Here is a 22906-nt window from a genome sequence, read left to right as displayed (position 1 = left end):
CCCAGAGTAGTTAAGGAATGAAAACAGGTTATTAGTGAACCGTTGGTTTCTGTCTTAAGGAAATCATTTGAGTCGGGGGAGGTACCAGTAAAGTGGAGGTAGGCTAATGTAGTACTTATCTTTAAGAAAGGAAATAAAATTCTAACGTCTATTAATAGACCAATCAGCTTAACTTCTGTTGTAGGTAAAATAATGGGGTCAGCAATAGCAAAGAACATTAGGGAGCATTTAGGCAAACATAACTTGATAAATCAGTCACAGCATGGCGTCACGAAAGGGAAGTCTTGCCTGACGAACTTGCTTAAGTTTTTACAGTCAAGTTTACGAGGTGGCAGATAATGGTGATAGTTATGACATCCTATATCTGGCCTTCAGTAAAGCTTTTGACAAGTTACCCCATCAGAGGCTCCTGAAAAAGGTTAGGGCGCACGGGATAGATGGGAAGGTGTTAGACTGGATAAGGTCATGGCTAAGCGACAGGCGACAGAGAGTTGTAATAAACGGCTCTAAATCCGAGTAGGGTCAAGCAGTTAGTGGAGTGCCACAGGGATCAGTATTAAGGCTACTGTTGTTTTTAATATATATATATATATATATATATATATATATATATATATATATATATATATATATATATATATATATATATATATATATATATATATATATATATATATATATATATATATCAATGACTTGGATAATGGAATTAGTAATGATGTTAGTAAATTTACGGATGACAAAGATCGGTAGATTAATTAGGTCAGAATCGGATGCCATCGCCTTGCAAGCAGGATGGGATTAGGGTTTCCTGTTTTTGGGATTTTATAGCATCCCGGGATTCCGGGAAAAATCAAGACATTTCCCGGGATCCCGGGATTTCCCGTAGCAGATAATGTTTGCTAATACTCCTTCTCTATCGTAATTCGTAAATGAACCTCAGTAGTACTTTTTTTTTTTTTTTTTTTACAGTAACAGGAGCGACTCAAGGGCACAACAAAAGACAGAAAAAATACGCTGTTACTTACCCTGTGAAAGTGTGAAATAAGTATTTTTAAATGACATAGAGTTTCCTAATACGTATAGAATATGAATTTTTGCATATTACCATATCCATATAGAAGCTTGGCCAGTAGCACTGGCCACCTCCACTGACCCCCATCAAGCCATCTTGCTCCACAAGACTGTAAACTACACAGAAAATGAAACTATGGAATAACTTTTGCATATATTCAATAACATATGTAAAATAATTTGAACACCATATTCCACAAAACCTAAAAAGTGAATAAATAAATAAATAAATAAATAAATAAATAAATAAATGAAAATACTGAAAGTTCCGAAATGCCCTGAAATTAAAGAAGAGTAGATATTATCTGGTATTTTCCCAGTGTATTTGAATAAAGCTGAAGAAAATAAAAATTCCGTAATGCACATATAAAATCATAAAAAGAATATTTGGAATTTAGGCCCAACTTTCCAGACATGGTAAACGAAAAGAGGGAAGTGGGACTTTAAACACCCAATGCTAGAGTATGGAATGGCCTGTAGATTAAAAAAAAAAAAAATAAAAAATCACAGCTGCAAATGCAGTCATACACCCTAAGAATTATTTTTGAAATAACTCTTCAAAAAGCACAAACAGTCAATACTACGATCACTGAGCTTTGATCTTAGTTTGGTAATAAAAAGGCCAGCTGCTGAAAAAGCCCTTTCAGATTCAACTGACGTTGGTGGTACAGAGTTGAGAGCCTGGAACAATTTTTCTAAATTCTGTGTTCTGTCCCCAGTTGCCTCAAATACACTGAATTCCTTCCCAATGTAGTTACATTCACTTCTCTTTTTTGTACTTTGTGTCTGAATCTGATCTATGGCTGCCTGGAGTCTATCAGTGAGTGAGCTTTGTTGATTTACAGATGTTTCCACATTATCACTAGTTGTAGCTTCTTCATCACTTACTTGAAACAGTCTTCCTAACAGCTGTTTAGCTGACTCCACGATGGCAGACTTACGGGGTAAAGCTAATGGTAATCTTTCCTCACAGCTGTTATAAGCCTTACCACAATGCAGGTATTTCATAAGGCCTACGAGAACCGCACTCCTCCTTTCATTTATTCTGCTATAGAGAGAATTTTGCAGCTTCATTGAAAATGATGACTTTTGTTCATTCAATTCTTTCAACATGAATGAAAACACACCTTCAGCACTAAGAATAGTTGTACCTCTGCATCCCATCCTCTCTGCCCCTAGTTTCACTGGTTGCAGTGCTGTTACTAAGTCATTCAGCACTTTTAATTCCCCATTGTTCATTTCCATATTACAGTCAATCATAGCTTTAGCAACTGAGTTTTTTACTTTGAGAAATCGCTCTAGCATGTCTAGCAAGCTGTTCCACCTTGTCTTTGAGTCGAGTTTTAGCATCAGTTCTTTGCCATATTCACTAACAACATACATCTGCAGCTTCTCATTTCTTGTGGGTGATTTTCTAAAAATCTTTACAATTTTCCTGACTTTGTTGATGGTGACAGACAAATCTATGTTCCCTACTTCATCATCTTCCAGATCCTCTAACCTAATATTTTCCAAATCCTCATCTGATACCACCTCTATCATACTACTCAACTCTTCTTCCTCTGGCACAGCTTCCACATCATCAGCTTCCTCTTCTTGGAGATGGGTAACATTTCTCCTTTCCAAACTAACTAAGTTACCATCTGTTTTCTTGTAAAGAACATCACAAACAGCAAGATGTATTCCATGAGCATAACATATGTGATGACAGGTCTTAATCAGTTTGCCAAATTTAACCATGACGCTGGCTCCATCAGTTACACATGCAACTACATCTCTTTCCAAGTTTACCTGAAACTCGACTAACTTATTCTCAACTACCTCAACTGCAGTCTCTGCTGGTAGTGAACCTGTAATTCTAGCCATTCCTAGATTCCAAAAGGTATCACTAGTATGTAAATTTATGTTCATGTATCTCTTGTTTTTTAGTGAAGTATACTCATCAAGAGATAATCCAAACCTAACCCCAACATTCTTCCTTTTGTTAATATCAAATATCACCCTTTCTTTTGCAACATTGTACTGCTTATGTACAAGATCCATAACAAGAGTTGGACTTTGAGACAATTTGTATCCCCTTGCAAGCATTGATGTCTTTATGAACTCACTCTTGGCAATGGCATTTATGGAAAATCCATCTACTGCAGCTAGCTTCCCAACAATTTCTTCCTTCGTCTCCTCCTTTTTCAAAAAATCAGTCATTTTCTGTTGCACAGAATTCCTCTTCACCTCACTCGTATCTTTATCATGAGACCTGTCTGAAGGACGTTTGAGATTTTCTGTTTTTTCAATTGAATGTTTGCTCTTGAGATGACGTATCATACCACTGGTAGACCATCCTCTGCACTTTATAACTGCATGACACTTTTTACATCGTGACGATTCTTCACATTTAAGTTTTTCAAAATATTTCCATGCATAAGACTCAGTACTGGTTGTTGCTTCTGCCTCGTCTGCCATTTTAATGGTTATGTAGAGTCAGATAATTCAGTAAATCACCTGAAAAAAAAAAATCATTCTCTATATTCCCTATAAGGATGTTGTTGTCACAATAAATCATATCCATGTGAGAGACCCCGTATTTGTAGTCTGTAACACGAAAATTCAATAACGAACTCACATTCAGAGACACAGTTATGAGGAACAGGCGACTTATTTTCTAGTTTTTACACTGTATTATTTCAGGCTCACCCCACCGAAGTAGAATTATGGTAAGGACAAAGGAATGAGGATGTTAGCAATCAGCATGAAGCAGGCCACAGGAAATAATTTCACATTACACAATTAACACACGTTACACACCTTCACGCAGGGATAGAATAGAACAGACTAACCTGACTCAGCGCCAGAAGCCCACCAAAGCAAAGAAGTGTACGAGAACGGTACGTGTCGTCGCTCGTCAGCTGATTCAGCTCATCGCTGTCTCGCTTCCAGCCCAGGCATCTCTCTCTCTCTCTCTCTCTCTCTCTCTCTCTCTCTCTCTCTCTCATACATTTTCGTATTTTTTAGCTGACATAAGAAAAAAATAATAAAAAGAAGTTTCCCGGGATTTCCCGGGATTTCACATATTTCCCGAGAAGGAAAAAAAGCCCATTTATGGCCGGGATCCCGGGATCTCGGGATCCCGGGAAGGAAACCCTAGATGGGATGAACGAATGGACAGACAGATGGCAAATGCAGTTTGATATCAACAAATGCAAAATACTTAGCTTAGGTAGAGCAAACCCACACAGTGGGTACACAATAAACAATGAAGCTCTAGTAGGTTCAAGGTACGAAAAAGATTTAGGAGTAATAGTTAGCTCTGAACCCCGTCTGAGAAAGCAATGCATAGAGGCCAGAAACAGGGCAAATATGGTATTAGGTTGCATTTTTAGGAGTGTTAAAAAGAAGTCCTGAAGTAATATTAAAGTAACATTTGGCGCTGGTCAGACCTCATCTAGACTACGCTGTGCAGTTCTGGTCCCCATATTACAGGAAGGATATAGGTCTATTAGAATCAGTACAAAGGAGAATGACTAAAAGGATACAGGGATGAGGAGTATTCCTTACAAAGCGAGATTGAAGCTGTTAAATTTACATCCTTTAGAGAGACGTAGGTTAAGAGGGGACCTAATAGAAGTCCTTAGTGGTATAAGGGTTATAATAAGTGGGACGTAAGCACAATTCTTAGGATCAGTAACCAGAATAGAACAAGAAATAACAGGTTCAATCTTGATAAATGTAGGTTTAAAAAAGAGATAGGAAGGAATCGGTTCTTAAATAGAATGATAGATGAATGGAACGGACTCTGTAATCAAGTTGTTAGTGCTGAGTCATTAGGGAGCTTTAAGAAATTAGATAGATTTATGGATGGGGTATGATAGGTGGAAACAGGTGGGTATATTTCATACAGGGAGTGTCACGTGTAGGCCTGATGGTTTCTTGCAGCTTCCCTTATTTATGATCTTATGTAACTCTGTAATTTTACCTTATAGCATCAACTTCTGGAGGCGGGCCTGCGGCCAACCCAGCGTTGCATTTCGCCCGCGAACGGGCGACGCCCGCACCATGTTAAAGGTTACGTTGAAAATATCATTAATGGGGAGTTTTCAGAACTAGTGGTTGTCACCACAAACTCTTCTCTCACATACAAGCAATATCAGATATACCTACAATGTTATTGTATTTACATGAAGATTCTATGGGCTTATATGATATATTTTTCTACGTAATCCCTTCTAAGTAGTAACACAAGTAAAATCAAACTCTTTTCATGAACAAATATATATATAAGTTGATTTTCTAGTGAATCGGCATTTAGATTTATTTGATCATCTTAAGATTTCCAAATGAATACAATCTTGATTGGAAACGTTTTAATCTAGACGACAGTAAATATAAAAGGCAACATGTCTGTGACAGTCAAAAGTCCAAATTACATAGATCTCCTTCCTAGTTTATGGAAACGGCAATTTTAATAAAAAAAAATTGGCAGCTCGATTGTCCTGGCGATATTAATGCTGTATCGTATCTGTGTAACCAAAACAAACACCTGACTCGGCCGCGCTGGTTGAACTTAAGAAACACGTTGTTGGACAAGAAGTTGAATGTTGGTGCGGTGCCCATCTCCACTACGCCCTAAGCAATGGATTACGGCAGCTGGACACTACAGCAGCAGCAGGATCGCCTGAGAGATGTTTGTTTTGGTTCTCGATTACTTTCCCTTGTCGCTCGCTTCGTGAGAGAGATGCTAAAATACCCACAAAGAAAAAAACTAAAGCCATATATCACGATGTTACTGAGTAGGTTGTGTCATGCTATATAGTACAGTGTGATTGTAATATGCTTTATTTAAGATAAAGCTAGAAGTTTACTCGATAATAAAAAAATAAAATAATAAAATAAATAATAATAATAATTTGACCACATTCTGTCAATATTATCCATACCGGATATTGAAAAGTCGATACATTATTTCAATAGTATCATGAGGATCAATGTTCTATGCATCTTTACGCACCTGGGATTTACTACAACAATATTTTAGCTCTCTTTCGTACAGCTAGATGAGCAGCAACGACATCTAGCGGTTGAGTTCTGAAAACTCCCCATTAGCTTAAGCATGCCCGATCTAACCTAACGCAGACGCCCGCGCAGTGTGAAAGGGCCTAAGATTTCTGTTCTCATGATCAATATTACACTGTTTCATACTGTCACTACCCTATTATTTATTTACTTATTTATTTACTTACATATTATATTCAGTTATAATATACCATCTTAAATCTTCGATAACAGGAAAGAGAGAGAGAGAGATAACTATGACATTCTGCATCCTGTCTTGACTGCCTCATACTGTCACTACTCTCTATTTATTTATTTATGTATCTATTTACTTACATATTACATTTAGTTATATTATATCATCTTAAATCTCCGACAACAAGAAGGAGAGAGAGAGAGAGAGAGAGAGAGAGAGAGAGAGAGAGAGAGAGAGAGAGGGGGGAGAGAGAGAGAGAGAGAGAGAGAGAGAGAGAGAGAGAGAGAGAGAGAGAGAGAGAGAGAGAGAGAGAGAGAGGGGGGGAAGAGAGAGAGAGAGAGGGGGGGAGAGAGAGAGAGAGAGAGAGAGAGAGAGAGAGAGAGAGAGAGAGAGAGAGAGAGAGAGAGAGAATTTATAGGAAACTGACTTATCCGGTCCAGTCTTCGTAGCATCAGTGTCGTGGTGCCATGCCATCTGGATAATGCCATAGGCTTCAGACGCAAAACACAGGCATACATTGGTGATCTCTCGCTGCGCCGCCTCACCAGCTTCTGTCTGCCAGCCGCCTTTAGGTAAGGACAGCATCATATTGCAGCAATCACTTCAAGGTGAACCCCTGTAGGGGTTTTATCATGTAAGCAAGGATAGTTTAAGTGAGTTACGTCAGGCTAAGTTAAACTGCAGGGGGTAGGCACGGGGGCATATATATATATATATATATATATATATATATATATATATATATATATATATATATATATATATATATATATATATATATATATATATATATATATATATATATATATATATTAGAACAGAGAACAGGTTCCGAGATATAGATGAGGTAAACAAGGATACACCAGACTTCGTTCTTCATTTATTGCAACGTTTCACCTTCGCAGAAGGCGTCACCAAGCTATTTTTATTTATTATTTATTATTTTTTATTTTGTTGTACTTTTACCATTATATTATTTTCTATTTATTTTTCATTAATTCATTTCAGAAATATATAATGCAATATATATACACTGATTCCTTCACACACGCTTCATTCACACTGACTTGAGCCGCATTCGGAGCAGGCTCATAAAAGCTTGGGTGCAGCAGGAGTACGGATCTGTTTGACCCCAGATCCCTGCTGGTTGACCCATTCTTAATATATTTCCGACATGGCTGTCATAAGAGTGGACTCCTCGAGGGCAGTATTAATGCAACACAAAGAATTTGTAATTTTTGAGTTTGGAGATGTTGCAGGAAAAACGGCTCTTTCATAACACATGTACTTGAAAAAAAAAAAAAAAACACTGCTTAGATGAAGGGAGGAACGTTATACATAATGAATATCTGACTTGTAAACTTGATTTGTCCTGTAACAAATACCACTTAGCTCAATTGTTTCTTGACATTTAACTAACGTGTGCCACTGTAGCAAGGAGGAAATAATTAACTACTCCTTGTCTCTATGACAGGTAACCACAAAGTGATAACAACAAACAGGTTAATATCAAATACTTCATTGCTTTGTCTGATGGGAACTTATCCTCAATAGCTGTGTGTGTGTGTGTGTGTGTGTGTGTGTGTGTGTGTGTGTGTGCAGGACACCACAAACTATATACGGTTCAAGACTCTGCCCATTATATTTTCCTCTACTTTCAGCCACGTGTGTGCCTGCTTTCCTTTTTTTCTTCGTCAGCAAAACATGCAAAACATGTCTAATCTTTCAGGATTGGTTGTCGAGGCGGGGAGCGATGGTTGGCCGGGAGGTGCCTCCCCTCGCTTTATGTAAGTTCTCGTGATCAGCACGCACTCCAGTCACCCCCATGCAGCTCGCCGGAGTGCTTGGGGCGTCCCGGCGGTAGGCATGGCCACTGGTCACTGAGCTGTTGATCTATCTCGTGTCTCATTGTTGATAATCGTACTGAAATACTGTTCCTCATGACCGGCACTGTACCAGTGATATTACTAATCAATTATTCTCTCTCTCTCTCTCTCTCTCTCTCTCTCTCTCTCTCTCTCTCTCTCTCTCTCTCTCTCTCTCTCAGTGTTCGTGTTTACCTCTGCGGTAGCTGCTGCAAGGTCGGTACAGTATTTTCAACGAGTAATATTCTGACACACACACACACACACACACACACACACACGCACACACAGCTAAATCAACAGAATATTGTCCTATACATGGTGCCAAAATCGCCTGTCCGTCATTTGCTTGACGCTTTATGTTAGTGGAACCCAAGAGACAAAGACACAGACAGACAGTTTCATGAATGGGTAGAGTTGATACTGTTTCCATCTGACAAAGAGAAGATAGTTGGCAGTGGTGATGATAAAGAGAAGTGTGGACATTAGGTAGCTACTGAGTGTGAGGGGCAGAGTGGGGAGGAGCAGACGTAGGAAAGGTATTGGCAACAACAGGATGTGAAGTTTCCGGCGCTGTACGGAGCGAGCAGCTGTGGTGAAAGTGGTAACCAAGGAGAGGATTATAACGACTGGGATGGAACGTCAGAATGGTGAGGCTGATAATGGAGGGTAATGTTGGCGATGGGAAACGGATGGTGCAGGGATGGTGCAAGTGGTCGCCTGATAAGGTTGTATGTGTGAGTACTCCTTCCTATATAACTTGAGGGAAGTGAGAGTGGAAAGGAATGAGACGAAAGGACAGGAAAGGACAGGAGCCGAGAAGGATCCCTGCTTCTCTGACAAAGGAAAGGAAAATTTGACAAGTAATATGACACCTGTGGGAGATATGTTTAGGATGACAAAGATGGTGATGATGATGGTGATGTGTGATGGTGGTGGTGGTGGTGAGTGTGATAATGGTGATGAGTGTGCCAATGGTGATGTTTCAGTTGGTGGTGGTGGTGGTGATGACGAATGTGATGATGGTGATGTTTAAGATACTGGTGTTTGTGGTGGTGGTGGTGCTGATAGTAACAATAATGATGGTGGTTTTAATTATAGTGATAGTGATGATTGTATCGTTTGTGGTGAACTGATGAGAAAGATACTGCTTCTGCTGCTACTGCTGCTGCTGCTGATGATGATGATGACTGCAATGATGATAATAATGATTGCGATGATGATGATAATGAGGTTGCTGCTGCTGATGATGCTTAGGAAGACGATGAAAATGATGATGATGATGATGATGATGATGATGATGATGATGATGGTGAATGTGATGATAGTAATGATGGTGATCTTTGAGATAATAATGAGAATGATGATAATTGTGATAATTCTATAGTGTGACAATGATGATGATGATGGTGATAATGATGATGCCGATGATGACGATGATGGGGATGATTTATGATACAGTTATTGATTATTTATTTACTTATTAATTCTTTCCTCCCTTCGGCGGGTCAGTGGTGGCGGGGACGTGCTTGGGGATGAGGCCGCGAGGAACGTGAGCCTCGTCATCAAGTACAAGTGGGATTGGTATGGGAATTATAAGCCGCTCTCTGCTTTCTGCATGACGAGCAGCCATCAGAGCCTCAGCATCACAGGGCTGCCTATGGGAACCTATGTCAATCCCTCCTATGACACTAAAGGTAAGAGTTCAGTGGAAGGAGTCTTACGAGGCGAGATTGAAGCTGTTAAATTTACATTCTTTAGAGAGGCGTTGGTTAAGAGGGGACCCGATAGAAGTCTTTAAGTGGAATAAGGGTTATAACAAGGGGGATGTAAGCAAAATTCTTAGGATAGAACAAGAAATAACGGGTTCAAGCTTGAAAAATTTAGGTTTAGGAAAGAGACAGGAAGAAATTGGTTCTCAAATAGAGTGGTAGATGAGTGGAAAGGACTCAATAATCATGTTGTTAGTGCTAGGACATTAGGGAGCTTTAAGAGAATATTAGACGGGTTTATGGATGGGGATGATAGGTGGAAATAGGTATATTTCATACAGGGACTGCCACGTGTAGGCCTGGTCGCTCCTTGCAGCTTCCCTTATTTCTTATGTTCTTATGTTCTTAAATAAGCCCCGCCCACCTTGATGACGTCACGGCCTGTCCCACTCACTTTCCTCAATTACTTTCCTCGACTGCCTGTTCGTCCCTTGCAGTGATTTATAACACATATATATTACTGGTAGTTATAACTGAAGTGAATGCCATCAGAAACACATACTATCGGTGATGAACTGTTTGTGACTTTGCGGGTGTCTTCTCTTCCAAAGCTCAAACTCTAAGCCAGTGATTCTCAACCAGCGGTAAATGTACCCATGGGGAATGTACCTCATAATTGAATAATATTTCAATTAAATTTCATTTTGTAAAATGAGAGAGAGAGAGAGAGAGAGAGAGAGAGAGAGAGAGAGAGAGAGAGAGAGAGAGAGAGAGAGAGAGAGAGAATGCTAAGAATATGTGTGTGTGTGTGTTCTGACTTTTTTTCTGTCCCCTTATGATGGCTATGATCTTTTGTATGGAAGTAAGGAGGTAAATGGAAAAATACATCAAGCCGAGGGGGTTAATGATGGAGAAAGGTTGAGAATCCTGCTCTAAGCTCTTGGCCCACTTGACTACTGAAGAACAGAGAGCATTAGCCAGGGCTTCCTGACGTCAAGTGAAAAACTGATGAGCAGTTCAGCGACGCGTCACTCACAGCAGCCTTCAGCAGCCTTCAGCTCACTGCATTTAAAGTACACGGGATTTTGAAATGAATGGCTGGTCATCCGGAGACTGTCACCTAAATAAGTCATTATATAGGACCAACGATTTTTTTATTTATTTTATTTTATTTATTTATTTATTTATTTATTTATTTTTTACTTATTCATTCATTTATTTTTATTTATTTATTTATTTATTATTTATTTATTTATTTATTTTTTTTTTTTTTTTGTGTGTGTGATTGAGGGAGACAACGATTATTTTTTGTTCATTGGTTGTTACATCTAAAGATGAGAAAGTCAATAACACGCCAGTCATGATATGAAATTTCAAAGCTTCCGTTTGTTGGTACTCTCGCACTCATTGCACGTCATTTGTTTCAGGGGGAAGGGAAGGGGACATGTTTCAGGGGGAAGGGAAGGGGACATTTTTCATTACTATCACAAAAAGCATGATAAAACGATAAAGTTTCTATTATTAATAATTATGAAGTAGCGAGAATCTTTATGTGGTCAACACTTTATGGATGGAGATAATAGGTTTATGGATGGGGACAATAGATGGAAATAGGTAGGTATATTTCATACAGGGACTGCCACGTCTAAGCGTGGTCTCTTCTTGCAGCTTCCCTTATTTCTTATGTTTTTATGTTCTTATGTCTAACAGCAGTCCCGGTCACAGGTCACTCAGTGAGGCGAGAGCAAGGCCCCTCGCCCAGCTGCTCAAAGTCCATGCTTAGGCCACTTTCCCCCGTGTATCGCTTTCTCGTACGTGTCATACTTCACCTGCGCGAATGCAAACCCTTAAGGAGAGTACCTTAGCCAGCATTTGTTGTATCAGTCATGATCTCACACTGCCTTATCACATTTCACCACAAAACGATCATATGCTGGTCACGGCGAGTAAATGGTTGGGACAAATAACAATTATTACTCAGTTTATCCAGTGGAGGCTGATGTGCGTCGAGTGTGTCTTCCCCACCAGCAGAACGTGCGTGGAGAGGCGCGGCCCCTCGCCAGTCCCCACACAGGCAGCTTTCCCATCCATTCATTGGTACACCACAAGTCTCCTCAGTAATGAATGTATCACCTGCATCCTCGTAATGTCTTTTTAGTTACTAATTTCTATTCTAGTATAATTTTTACCGGTGTGCATGTATCACCCAAACCCACATGGGGGGGAGGGGTAGGCTTCAGCGTGCCTCACATTCAGATGCTCCGCAGACTCTTACAAGACGGCGATACTGAGCAATCTCTACAACATCTTAGGCGTGACTTGCTCTACCAGAGGCAACCAGCCTGTCATCAGTCCGCTCATTCATGCTCAAGGTATGGCTCTATCACCTGGTCATTGGTTATTTTCCTCTCCCCCTCTCTCTCTCTCTCTCTCTCTCTCTCTCTCTCTCTCTCTCTCTCTCTCTCTCTCTCTCTCTCTCTCTCTCTCTCTCACACAAAACTTGCTTTCTCCTTCCAGCACTCCTCACTCCTGACCGTCGCAAAGTTACCCTCAACAAAGGTGAAGATCTCCAGCTTCAGCTGTCAAGCTATTATCACATCACCAGCGTGAAGTGGCGGAAGGAGTCCTCGCAAAACCCAGCATGGGAAACAGCAACACTTACCTGGGACAGGAAACTTACCATTCCTTCAAACAAACTCAAGGGATCCGGCCTGTACTCGGTCGTTCCGCAATCCTGGAACGGTGAACTCACAGCAGAGCAGTACGGTGTTTTCGTCGTTGTGGTGAGAGGTGAGCTCTTCTACAGTGCATCACTAATTATTATAGGTCCGTATTCTCAGACATTTTGGCATCTTATTTCGAGTATCTGTTTCAGCTTCTAGTAGAAAGTATTGGGATTTGCAATATTTGTTTTCACGATTCCACTACCATTCATGGAAAAGAAAGAAAAATCACGAGAACTCGACAGACATCTGTGACCTTGAGAATAGTCCTAATGAAAGCTGAAAGAGTTCACGAGTACGAGTGTATTGTATTACGTGTGACAGACAACAGGTACAGGCGGCGGAAAGTGTCAACAAAAAGGCGACACTTAGCAAGGTAATGTTTGAGGCGCGAACAAAACGAAGTCTCGGGCAGACGCGATCACTCGGAGAGAACGCAACAACGTAAGAACTTGAGAAAATAAGGGAAGCAATTTGGAAACCTACATGTGTCAGTCACTATGTACACGAGGCAGTCCCTGTGACAACAGGAGGATGTCTTTGTAATGGTGTCCTTCCTCCACCTGCTGAAGAACAGCAGCTTTTCCTCGCTGACCCAGACTTCCTGGCAGCAGGATTCAAGACTGACCGTGTTTATATATATATATATATATATATATATATATATATATATATATATATATATATATATATATATATATATATATATATATATATATATATATATATATATATATATATATATATATATATATATATATATATATATATATATATATATATATATATATATATATATATATATATATATATATATATATGTATATGTGTGTGTGTGTGTGTGTGTGTGTGTGTGTGTGTGTGTGTGTGTGTGTGGGAGGGGCAACGGCCAAGGGCAACAAAATTATAATGAAAAAAAAAAAAAAGGCCCACTGAGGTGCCGGTTCACAGAGTCAAAAGCAATCGTCAAAATCAAAGGATAAGTGTATTGAAACCTCCCTCTTGAAAGAGTTCAAGTCACAGGAAGAAGGAAATGCAGAAGCAGGCAGGGAGTTCCAGATTTAACACATTGATAGGGCAGTCAGTGTAACACATTGATAGGGCAGTCAGTGTAACACATTGATAGGGCAGTCAGTGTAACACATTGATAGGGCAGTCAGTGTAACACATTGTTAGGGCAGTCAGTGTAACACATTGACGGGGCAGAGTCAGGCAAGGAGGAGGCAGTAGACACCTGCTGAAACGATAATTACTCCCTGTGAGGTGTGCAGCACTGTTTGGGGGTGCTGTGAACTTATCATTAAACCCAGCTGTGACCTCACTGAACGTTTTCCTTTGTGTCTCACAACACAAGGGGGCAGTCACAGCCTGCCCTCTAAAGACAATTCTCTTCCTCCACACAAAACTACAAGCACCTAATAACACACACACCCTTCACTCAAAAAATTTAAAATCATCATGGCGACTCCTACACCAGCCTCGGAGTCTCCATCTGGGGAGGGGACCATAAATGTCCCCAGGTCGGACTGCCCTTCTGTCGACGACCTTAAGTGTCTTGACACCCCCCCTCAACTTTTTCTTCATTAACTTCTGTAACATTCGCGGTCTAAGATCTAATTTTCAATCTGTAGAACACCACCTCTCCTCTTCTAAATCTCATCTTCTTTTCCTCACTGAAACTCAGGTGTCTGAGGCAACTGACAGTAGCCCCTTTTCTGTTCCCTCCTACTTTCTCTATCCTCATTTTCGATCCAAAGCTGGATGCTGCGTTTATGTGCGCAATGACTTAACCTGCTCTCGTGCCCACGCTCTTGAATCTTCCGAGTTTTCCACCATCTGGCTACGACTACAGAGTCATTCTCATACTAAATTTATCTGTGCTGTATACCTCTCTCCTAACTCCTCTGACTATCAGAAATTCTTTGACTACTTAACTTCCAAAGTGGAGCACATTCTGACCCTCTTCCCTTATGCAGAGATCTCTATTCTTGGAGACTTCAATGTTCACCACCAGCTTTGGGTTTCCTCTCCCTTCACTGACCATCTTGGTGAACTAGCCTACAACTTTGCTATCCTCCACGACCTAGAGCAATTGGTGCAACACCCTACTCGTATTCCTGACTGTCTTGGAGATACGCCCAACATTCTTGACCTTTTCCTGACCTCTAATCCTTCTGCTTATGCTGTCACCCTTTCTTCTCCGTTGGGCTCCTCCGATCACAATCTCATATCTGTATTTTGTCCTATCGCTCCAATTCCTCCTTAGGATCCCCCTAAGCGAAGGTGCCTCTGGCGTTTTGCCTCTGTTAGTTGGGGGGACCTGAGGAGGTATTTTGCTGATTTTCCTTGGAATGACTCCTGCTTCCGTGTCAGAGTCCCGTCTTTGTGTGCTGAGCGTATAACAGAAGTGATAGTGTCTGGCATGGAGGCGTACATTTCTCACTCATTTTCTCGTCCTAAACCTTCTAAACCTTGGTTTAACACAGCTTGTTCTCGTGCTATACATGAAAGAGAGGTGGCCCACAAAAGGTACTTAAGGCATCCATCACCAGAATCTCATGCACTTTATATTTCTGCCCGGAACCATGCCATGTCTGTTCTCCAACTAGCCAAAAACTCCTTCATTAACAGAAAGTGTCAAAACCTTTCAAGATCTAACTCCCCTCGTGACTTCTGGCATCTAGCCAAAAATATCTCCAATAACTTTGCTTCTTCTTCTTTCCCTCCTCTGTTTCAACCAGATGGCACATCTATTTCTAAAGCTGAACTCTTCGCTCAAACCTTTGCTAAAAACTCTACCTTGGACAATTCAGGGCTTGTTCCTCCCTCTCCTCCACCCTCTGACTACTTCATGCCACCTATTAAAATTATTCGCAATGATGTTTTCCATGTCCTCGCTGGCCTAAACCCTCGGAAGGCTTATGAACCTGATGGGGTCCCTCCTATTGTTCTCCGAAACTGTGCCTTCGTGCTTGCACCTTGCCTAGTCAAACTCTTTCAGCTCTGTCTGTCAACATCTACCTTTCCTTCTTGCTGGAAGTTTGCCTACATTCAGCCTGTTTCTAAAAAGGGTGACCGTTCTAATCCCTCAAACTACCGTCCTATTGCTTTAATTTACTGCCTATCTAAAGTTTTTGAATCTATCCTCAACAGGAAGATTCTTAAACATCTATCACTTCACATCCTTCTATCTGATCGCCAGTATGAGTTCCGTCAAGACCGCTCTACTGGTGATCTTCTGGCTTTCCTTACTGAGTCTTGGTTATCCTCTTTTAGAGATTTTGGTGAAACTTTTGCTGTTGCCTTGGACATATCAAAAGCTTTTGATAGAGTCTGGCACAAAGCTTTCATTTCCAAACTACCCTCCTACGGCTTCTATCCTTCTCTCTGTAACTTCATCTCAAGTTTCCTTTCTGACCGTTCTATTGCTGCTGTGGTAGACGGTCACTGTTCTTCTCCTAAATCTATTAACAGTGGTGTTCCTCAGGCTTCTGTCCTGTCACCCACTCTCTTCTTATTATTCATTAATGATCTTCTAAACCAAACTTCTTGTCCTATCCACTCCTACGCTGATGATACCACCCTGCACTTTTCCACGTCTTTTCATACACGTCCAACCCTTCAGGAGGTAAACATTTCACGCAGGGAAGCCACAGAACGCTTGATTTCTGATCTTTCTAAAACTTCTGATTGGGGTAGAGCAAACTTGGTATTGTTCAGGGCCTCAAAAACTCAATTCCTCCATCTATCAACTCGACACAACCTTCCAGACAACTATCCCCTCTTCTTCAATGACACTCAACTGTCCCCCTCTTCTACACTGAACATCCTCGGTCTGTCCTTTACTTATAATCTGAACTGGAAACTTCACATCTCATCTCTAGCTAAAACAGCTTCTATGAAGTTAGGCATTCTGAGACGTCTCCGCCAGTTTTTCTCACTCCCCCCCCCCCTAGCTGCTAACTCTGTACAAGGGCCTTCCTTATCCGTCCATGTATGGAGTATGCTTCACATGTCTGGGGAGTTTCGACTCATACTGCTCTTCTAGACAGAGTGGAATCAAAAGCTTTTCGTCTCATCAACTCCTCTCCTCTAACTGACTGTCTTCAGCCTCTCTCTCACCGCCGCAATGTTGCATCTCTAGCTGTCTTCTACCGCTATTTTCATGCTAACTGCTCTTCTGATCTTGCTAACTGCATGCCTCCCCTCCTCCCGCGGCCTCGCTGCACAAGACTTTCTTCTTTCTCTCACCACTATTCTGTCCACCTCTCTAACGCAAGAGTTAACCAGTACTCTCAATCATTCATCCCTTTCTCTGGTAAAACTCTGGAACTCCCTGCCTGCTTCTGTATTTCCACCTTCCTATGACTTGAATTCCTTCAAGAGGGAGGTTTCAAGACACTTATTCATCAATTTTTGACCACTGCTTTGACCCTTTTATGGGACTGGCATTTCAGTGGGCATTTCTTTTATTGTATTTTTTTGTTGCCCTTGGCCAGTGTCCTTCCTACATGAAGAAAAAAAAAAAATGGATTTCATGCCATTGTTATTATGCTATGTGCTTTCTTCTCGGCTTGAGTGAAGTCTCGTGTTCTCTGACAGAGTGTCCGGCGCAGCGCTACGGCAGGGAGTGCGAGGAGTGGTGCCCGGACTGTCTGCACGGCGGCGAGTGTGACGCAACGAGTGGGGAGTGTCTGTGTCCCGCTGGGGTGATGGGGCATCGCTGCCAGACACGTGAGTCACGAGTCAAGGGGAGCGGCTGTAGGAGGTACTGGAATTGAGTGACGGGGAGGGGGGAGGGAGTGGGAGGTGCTGGAGATGAGTGTCGGGAGGGGGAGGGAGTGGGAGGTGCTGGGGATGAGTGACGGGAGGGGGGAGGGAGTGAGAGGTGCTGGAGATGAGTGACAGGGAAGGGGGCGGGGGTGGGAGGTACTGGGGATGGGTGGCGGGAGGGGAGGCTCTCTCATGATGAGCAGGGGTGACCTTGGCCATGATGAGACGATACAAATGTTATTCTCTCTCTCTCTCTCTCTCTCTCTCTCTCTCTCTCTCTCTCTCTCTCTCTCTCTCTCTCTCTCTCTCTCTCTCTCTCTCACTAACAGGGTGCAACGATAGCTTCATCGGGAGTAATTGCGCCGTGCCTCTGCAAACCGCTGAACCTAAAGGACAGGTGGTGTGTACGGGCGGCCTAATGGGATGCACCTGCGCCCCGGGTTATCACGGCAAGAAGTGTGAGCATGGTACGTATCATCCCGCCAGACTTTGCTTAACACCAACTCAGGCAAGGGGAGAGAAGTTCACTCACTTCCCTCCAGTAACTGAAAGAGTCTGACGACCACAACCAGTGGCAAAACTCTAACATTTGTCGTCATTATTATTATTAACTTTCTTTTCTTTCATTATACTGATCTGATGTGAAAGGAAAATCATGGAACATTACACATTTTTTTTTTTGTTATTATTTCACATTGTTTTTCATTTATAGCTTTCAAAGATTCATTGAAACAGGAGAAAGAACAATGCATTGCCTCGTTTCCGCCTTCTCCTTATTTACTATTATTTTATTCTAATTTCAAATAACTTCGTGAGATTAGTTCGTTCCTTTCTTCTTTGTTGAGTCAAACATTTGTGACGAGATCAGTCTGTCCCTTCCCTTCGTGGAGTCAGTGACGGTATGTTTTGTGTGACGCAGAGTGCCCGGATGGCAGATGGGGCGTGGACTGCAAGCAGACCTGTTCAGAGTGTGAGAGAAAGTGCTCCTCTTCTAACTGTGAGAGTTGCTCCCTTTGGGGACACTGTAAAGGAACAGAAACCAGGCTGTGTGGGCAAGGTGAGTGAGTCACAGCACAGACACGAGTAACTTTGTGTTTCCTCGTCTGAGCGCGTCACTAACATTCCTGAAACTGTGCCTTGCATGTCCTACCTACCTTTCCTGCCCTCTCCTCACACACCTGTCCCTCACACACCTGTCCTTCACACACCTGCCCTCACCTCACACCTGTCCCTCATCTCACACACGTTCCTCACTTTACACACCTGCCCTCTCCTCACACACCTGTTCCTCACCTCACTCGTCGCCCTTCCACAGATGCAAGACTTTCGCTTTAGTTTCACTTTCATTCTTAGCCCTTTACTGATGCAACAGTTCACAAGTAGTGCTCGCTCTTCCAACTCTTCCGCTGGTAAAGTGTGGAATTGTCTGCCTGTTTTCTTCTCTTATATATCTATTCATTTAGTTATTTTCACCTTAGAAAAGAATATGAAGGTACCTCAAGAACTAAACTGACTAACCTGCTGGAACTCTTTGTTGTGCCCACTTCCTTTAATGCTCCTCCCCCGCCTTCTATGTGCACTTGGCCGCCGTCCTTCATACTTGAAAAAAAGAAAAGAAAAACAAAACAGATAAATCAATAAACAAATAAATACACGTGTCTCTCTGCTACAGGAGATCTCGGGCTACCGCGCCTCCGTCAGCCGCCCAGCGTGTCCTCTGAGACGCCCCACGGCGCTATTGTATCCTTCACGGCCTGGAAGCCAGATTATGACGACGGCGAGTTGCCCCCCGGCGGTACGATCCTCTACTATTTGAACTTGGTGAGTGTGAGCCTTGTCACAAGTGTTCATCTGTGCTTATTCCCGAGGTATTTTTGGGCTCGCCACCAGCACCGGCCTGTCCCGCTTCCCTCTCCACCCCCAAAGTGCACACTATTCCCTACGAGCAAGAGCTATAGAGTAACACGTGGGAGCAAGCAGTACTGGGAAATATGGAAATATGTCAGGTAACAATAACAACAACAGCAGCAAACACAAGCTGGCGTAACTTGCAACCTAACATAACATAACCTTACTCAGCCCAGTGTCTAAATAACAGGTTAAACTGAATGACTTCTCACAGACCAGCGATACAAACACTGGCACAACAATACCTGTGAATGCTACCTCCACCGAGCTATTTAACCTGACGCCAGACACGACCTACCACGTGAAGGTGTTAGCGGCGGTGATGGTGAACGGCCGCCAGTGTGACGCTGGTAGTGACAGGCGAGGCAGAGTGCACACCGCCACCTTCACCACCCTTCCTTGTCCAGGTGACTGTAGGTGGATGTGTGTTGAGAGAGAGAGAGAGAGAGAGAGAGAGAGAGAGAGAGAGAGAGAGAGAGAGAGAGAGAGAGAGAGAGAGAGAGAGAGAGAGAGAGAGAGAGAGAGAGAGAGAGAGAGAGAGAGAGAGAGAGAGAGAGTTTCCTTGTTTTGTATGTCATGTGATTTACAAATGGTTATATCTACCTTTTAACCGGTAGCAAATGTGAAAGGCTAATGTTTACATCCGATAAAAAAAAAGCGTAATACATTATGAATTGTTGAGTGACAATGTCTGGGGAACCGTTAAGCAGGAGTGATCTTTTACCCACAGAAATTATTTGTTAGCAACTCCTCTTTTGCTTCCTGAAATCCAAATCTTACATTAACTATCTCCATGTGAAAATAAAATAAAAAAAATAGTTTTTGTTCAGAGAAACAGTGGCCACCGCGAGAGCAGGCAGTACGCCCGAAGCATTCTGTCCGTCATAAAGATTAATTTCTGTGCTCCTGCCACAGCAGAGACCATTTCGCGTGAATACTCTCGAGGAAGATCTCGCCTTGCAGCATCAACAGAATGATAACAATCTCCACAAAGTTGGAGTTTCTTTCAGCAAGGGAGGAAGGACAACACTACACCACCAGCCGTTTCTTGGCACCGCCATCGGCAGATTATATATTTCCTCTAGGACATTACTACCCATGTAGCATTCACTGATTTCTTAGAGCGAGCCACTTCAGGAACACACTACAACTGAGAGAGTTGAGAAAACCAGTACGTAGCTACGTAACTTACCATCATTATTATTACTACTACTGTTGTCTTTACTCTTATCATTATCATTATCGTAACTTTTCGAAAGCCGCAGATTAAGTGGTCGAGCTCGCGAGTCGCGCACTGAACACCGCTGCCACAGAGGCTGCCGCGAGTGCTGCGTCCTGCTGTTTATAGCCTTTACCTATGTTCCTGTTAGCATCATCATCATCAACAACAGCAGCAGCAGCAGCAGCAGCAGCAGCAGCAGCAGCAGCAGTAGCAGTAGCACCAGCAGCAGTAGTAGTAGCAGCAGCAGCAGCAGTAGCAGTAGTAGTAGTAGTAGTAGTAGTAGTAGTAGTAGTAGTAGTAGTAGTAGTAGTAGTAGTAGTAAATACCAGACAACACAGAGAACTAATGCACGGCTCCTTTACAAACAGCTCCTCCCCAACCTGAAACCTTCACCTCCGTGGTACCAAGTAACACTAGCCTTGATGTGCAGTGGCAGGTGAGTCAGCAAGTGTTGTGTGTCAGTCTGTAGTGTGTCAGTTTGTGGTGTGTGTCAGTTTGTGGTGTGTGTCCGTTTGTGGTGTGTGTCAGTCTGTAGTGTGTGTCAGTTTGTGGTGTGTGTCAGTTTGTGGTGTGTGTCCGTTTGTGGTGTGTGTCAGTCTGTAGTGTGTGTCAGTTTGTGGTGTGTGTCAGTTTGTGGTGTGTGTCCGTTTGTGGGTTTGTGGTGTGTGTCAGTCTGTAGTGTGTGTCAGTTTGTGGTGTGTGTCAGTCTGTAGTGTGTGTCAGTTTGTGGTGTGTGTCAGTTTGTGGTGTGTGTCAGTTTGTGGTGTGTGTCCGTTTGTGGTGTGTGTCAGTCTGTAGTGTGTGTCAGTTTATGGTGTGTGTCAGTTTGTGGTGTGTGTCAGTCTGTAGTGTGTCAGTTTGTGATGTGTGTCAGTTTGTGGTGTGTGTCAGTTTGTGGTGTGTGTCAGTCTGTAGTGCGTCAGTTTGTGGTGTGTGTCAGTTTGTGGTGTGTCAGTCTGTAGTGTGTCAGTTTGTGTTGTGTGACAGTTTGTGGTGTGTGTCAGTTTGTGGTGTGTCAGTCTGTAGTGTGTCAGTTTGTGGTGTGTGACAGTTTGTGGTGTGTGTCAGTTTGTGGTGTGTGTCAGTCTGTAGTGTGTCAGTTTGTGGTGTGTGTCAGTAGGTGGTGTGTGTCAGTTTGTGGTGTGTCAGTTTGTGTTGTGTGACAGTTTGTGGTGTGTATCAGTTTGTGGTGTGTGTCAGTCTGTAGTGTGTCAGTTTGTGGTGTGTGTCAGTAGGTGGTGTGTGTCAGTTTGTGGTGTGTGTCAGTTTGTGTTGTGTGACAGTTTGTGGTGTGTATCAGTTTGTGGTGTGTGTCAGTCTGTAGTGTGTCAGTTTGTGGTGTGTGTCAGTCTGTAGTGTGTCAGTTTGTGGTGTGTGTCAGTCTGTAGTGTGTCAGTTTGTGGTGTGTGTCAGTTTGTGGTGTGTGTCAGTTTGTGGTGTGTATCAGTTTGTGGTGTGTGTCAGTCTGTAGTGTGTCAGTTTGTGGTGTGTGTCAGTCTGTAGTGTGTCAGTTTGTGGTGTGTGTCAGTCTGTAGTGTGTCAGTTTGTGGTGTGTGTCAGTAGGTGGTGTGTGTCAGTTTGTGGTGTGTCAGTTTGTGTTGTGTGACAGTTTGTGGTGTGTATCAGTTTGTGGTGTGTGTCAGTCTGTAGTGTGTCAGTTTGTGGTGTGTGTCAGTCTGTAGTGTGTCAGTTTGTGGTGTGTGTCAGTCTGTAGTGTGTCAGTTTGTGGTGTGTGTCAGTTTGTGGTGTGTGTCAGTTTGTGGTGTGTATCAGTTTGTGGTGTGTGTCAGTCTGTAGTGTGTCAGTTTGTGGTGTGTGTCAGTCTGTAGTGTGTCAGTTTGTGGTGTGTGTCAGTTTGTGGTGTGTGTCAGTTTCCCTGTGTGCCAGTAGGTGGTGTGTGTCACCATTATAGACACCATCACCGTTGCCAGGACCGTAATAGTCATTATCACTATTGCCATCATAAAAGATACCATCACAATCATCACTACCATCATAGTCATATTCATCACAATCACCACCATCATAGTCTCACCATTATCATTATCAGTCTCACAATCATCACCATCACCTTCTCACCGTCACCACTGCTATCCAGTCGTGCTTCATGATCACCATCTTTCCTTTGATATATCATCATCATCATTATTCTGTCACCAATTTCATAGACTCATCATCACCATCACCACCAGTACGGTAATTTCCCCTTATTTGTCACCATCAAAGGAGGTGAACTACGAGGATGGTTGTGATCATTATTACTACTACTTGCTGATCACCCCAGACGCCTCAGGAAAACACCGCTACCGCCTGAACAACCACAAGAAGAAAGTTGAAGGCCTGCAAGCAAACACTGAATACACTATTAGCCTTCAAACTTGTGACCA

The 22906-nt window shown here is 42.4% G+C and overlaps 1 protein-coding gene across 4 annotated transcripts in view; it reads left to right on the top strand.

The window, feature by feature from the left end:
- The first annotated feature begins 6736 nt into the window (after positions 1 to 6736).
- The window catches only part of LOC135116150 (receptor-type tyrosine-protein phosphatase F-like), a 66377-nt gene continuing 50207 nt past the window's right edge, over positions 6737 to 22906 (top strand). Inside the window, exons 1-13 of one of the 4 annotated variants that reach the window (XM_064033395.1) lie at positions 6737 to 6888; positions 8046 to 8103; positions 8364 to 8397; positions 9694 to 9878; positions 12161 to 12265; positions 12411 to 12683; positions 17219 to 17350; positions 17719 to 17856; positions 18309 to 18446; positions 19062 to 19210; positions 19512 to 19704; positions 20888 to 20955; positions 22746 to 22906. The exon at positions 22746 to 22906 is cut by the window's right edge and continues 56 nt beyond it. In XM_064033395.1, the coding sequence (XP_063889465.1) occupies positions 8070 to 8103; positions 8364 to 8397; positions 9694 to 9878; positions 12161 to 12265; positions 12411 to 12683; positions 17219 to 17350; positions 17719 to 17856; positions 18309 to 18446; positions 19062 to 19210; positions 19512 to 19704; positions 20888 to 20955; positions 22746 to 22906 (1610 nt within the window). In that variant the 5' untranslated portion in view covers positions 6737 to 6888; positions 8046 to 8069. The other 3 variants (XM_064033397.1, XM_064033398.1, XM_064033396.1) reach the window with 3 other exon arrangements.

The sequence above is a fragment of the Scylla paramamosain genome, chromosome 30, assembly GCF_035594125.1.
Source record: "Scylla paramamosain isolate STU-SP2022 chromosome 30, ASM3559412v1, whole genome shotgun sequence".
Classification (NCBI taxonomy): Eukaryota; Metazoa; Arthropoda; class Malacostraca; order Decapoda; family Portunidae; genus Scylla; species Scylla paramamosain.
The sequence above is the reverse complement of the archived record's forward strand: the minus strand, read 5'-3'. Positions and strand labels throughout refer to the sequence as shown.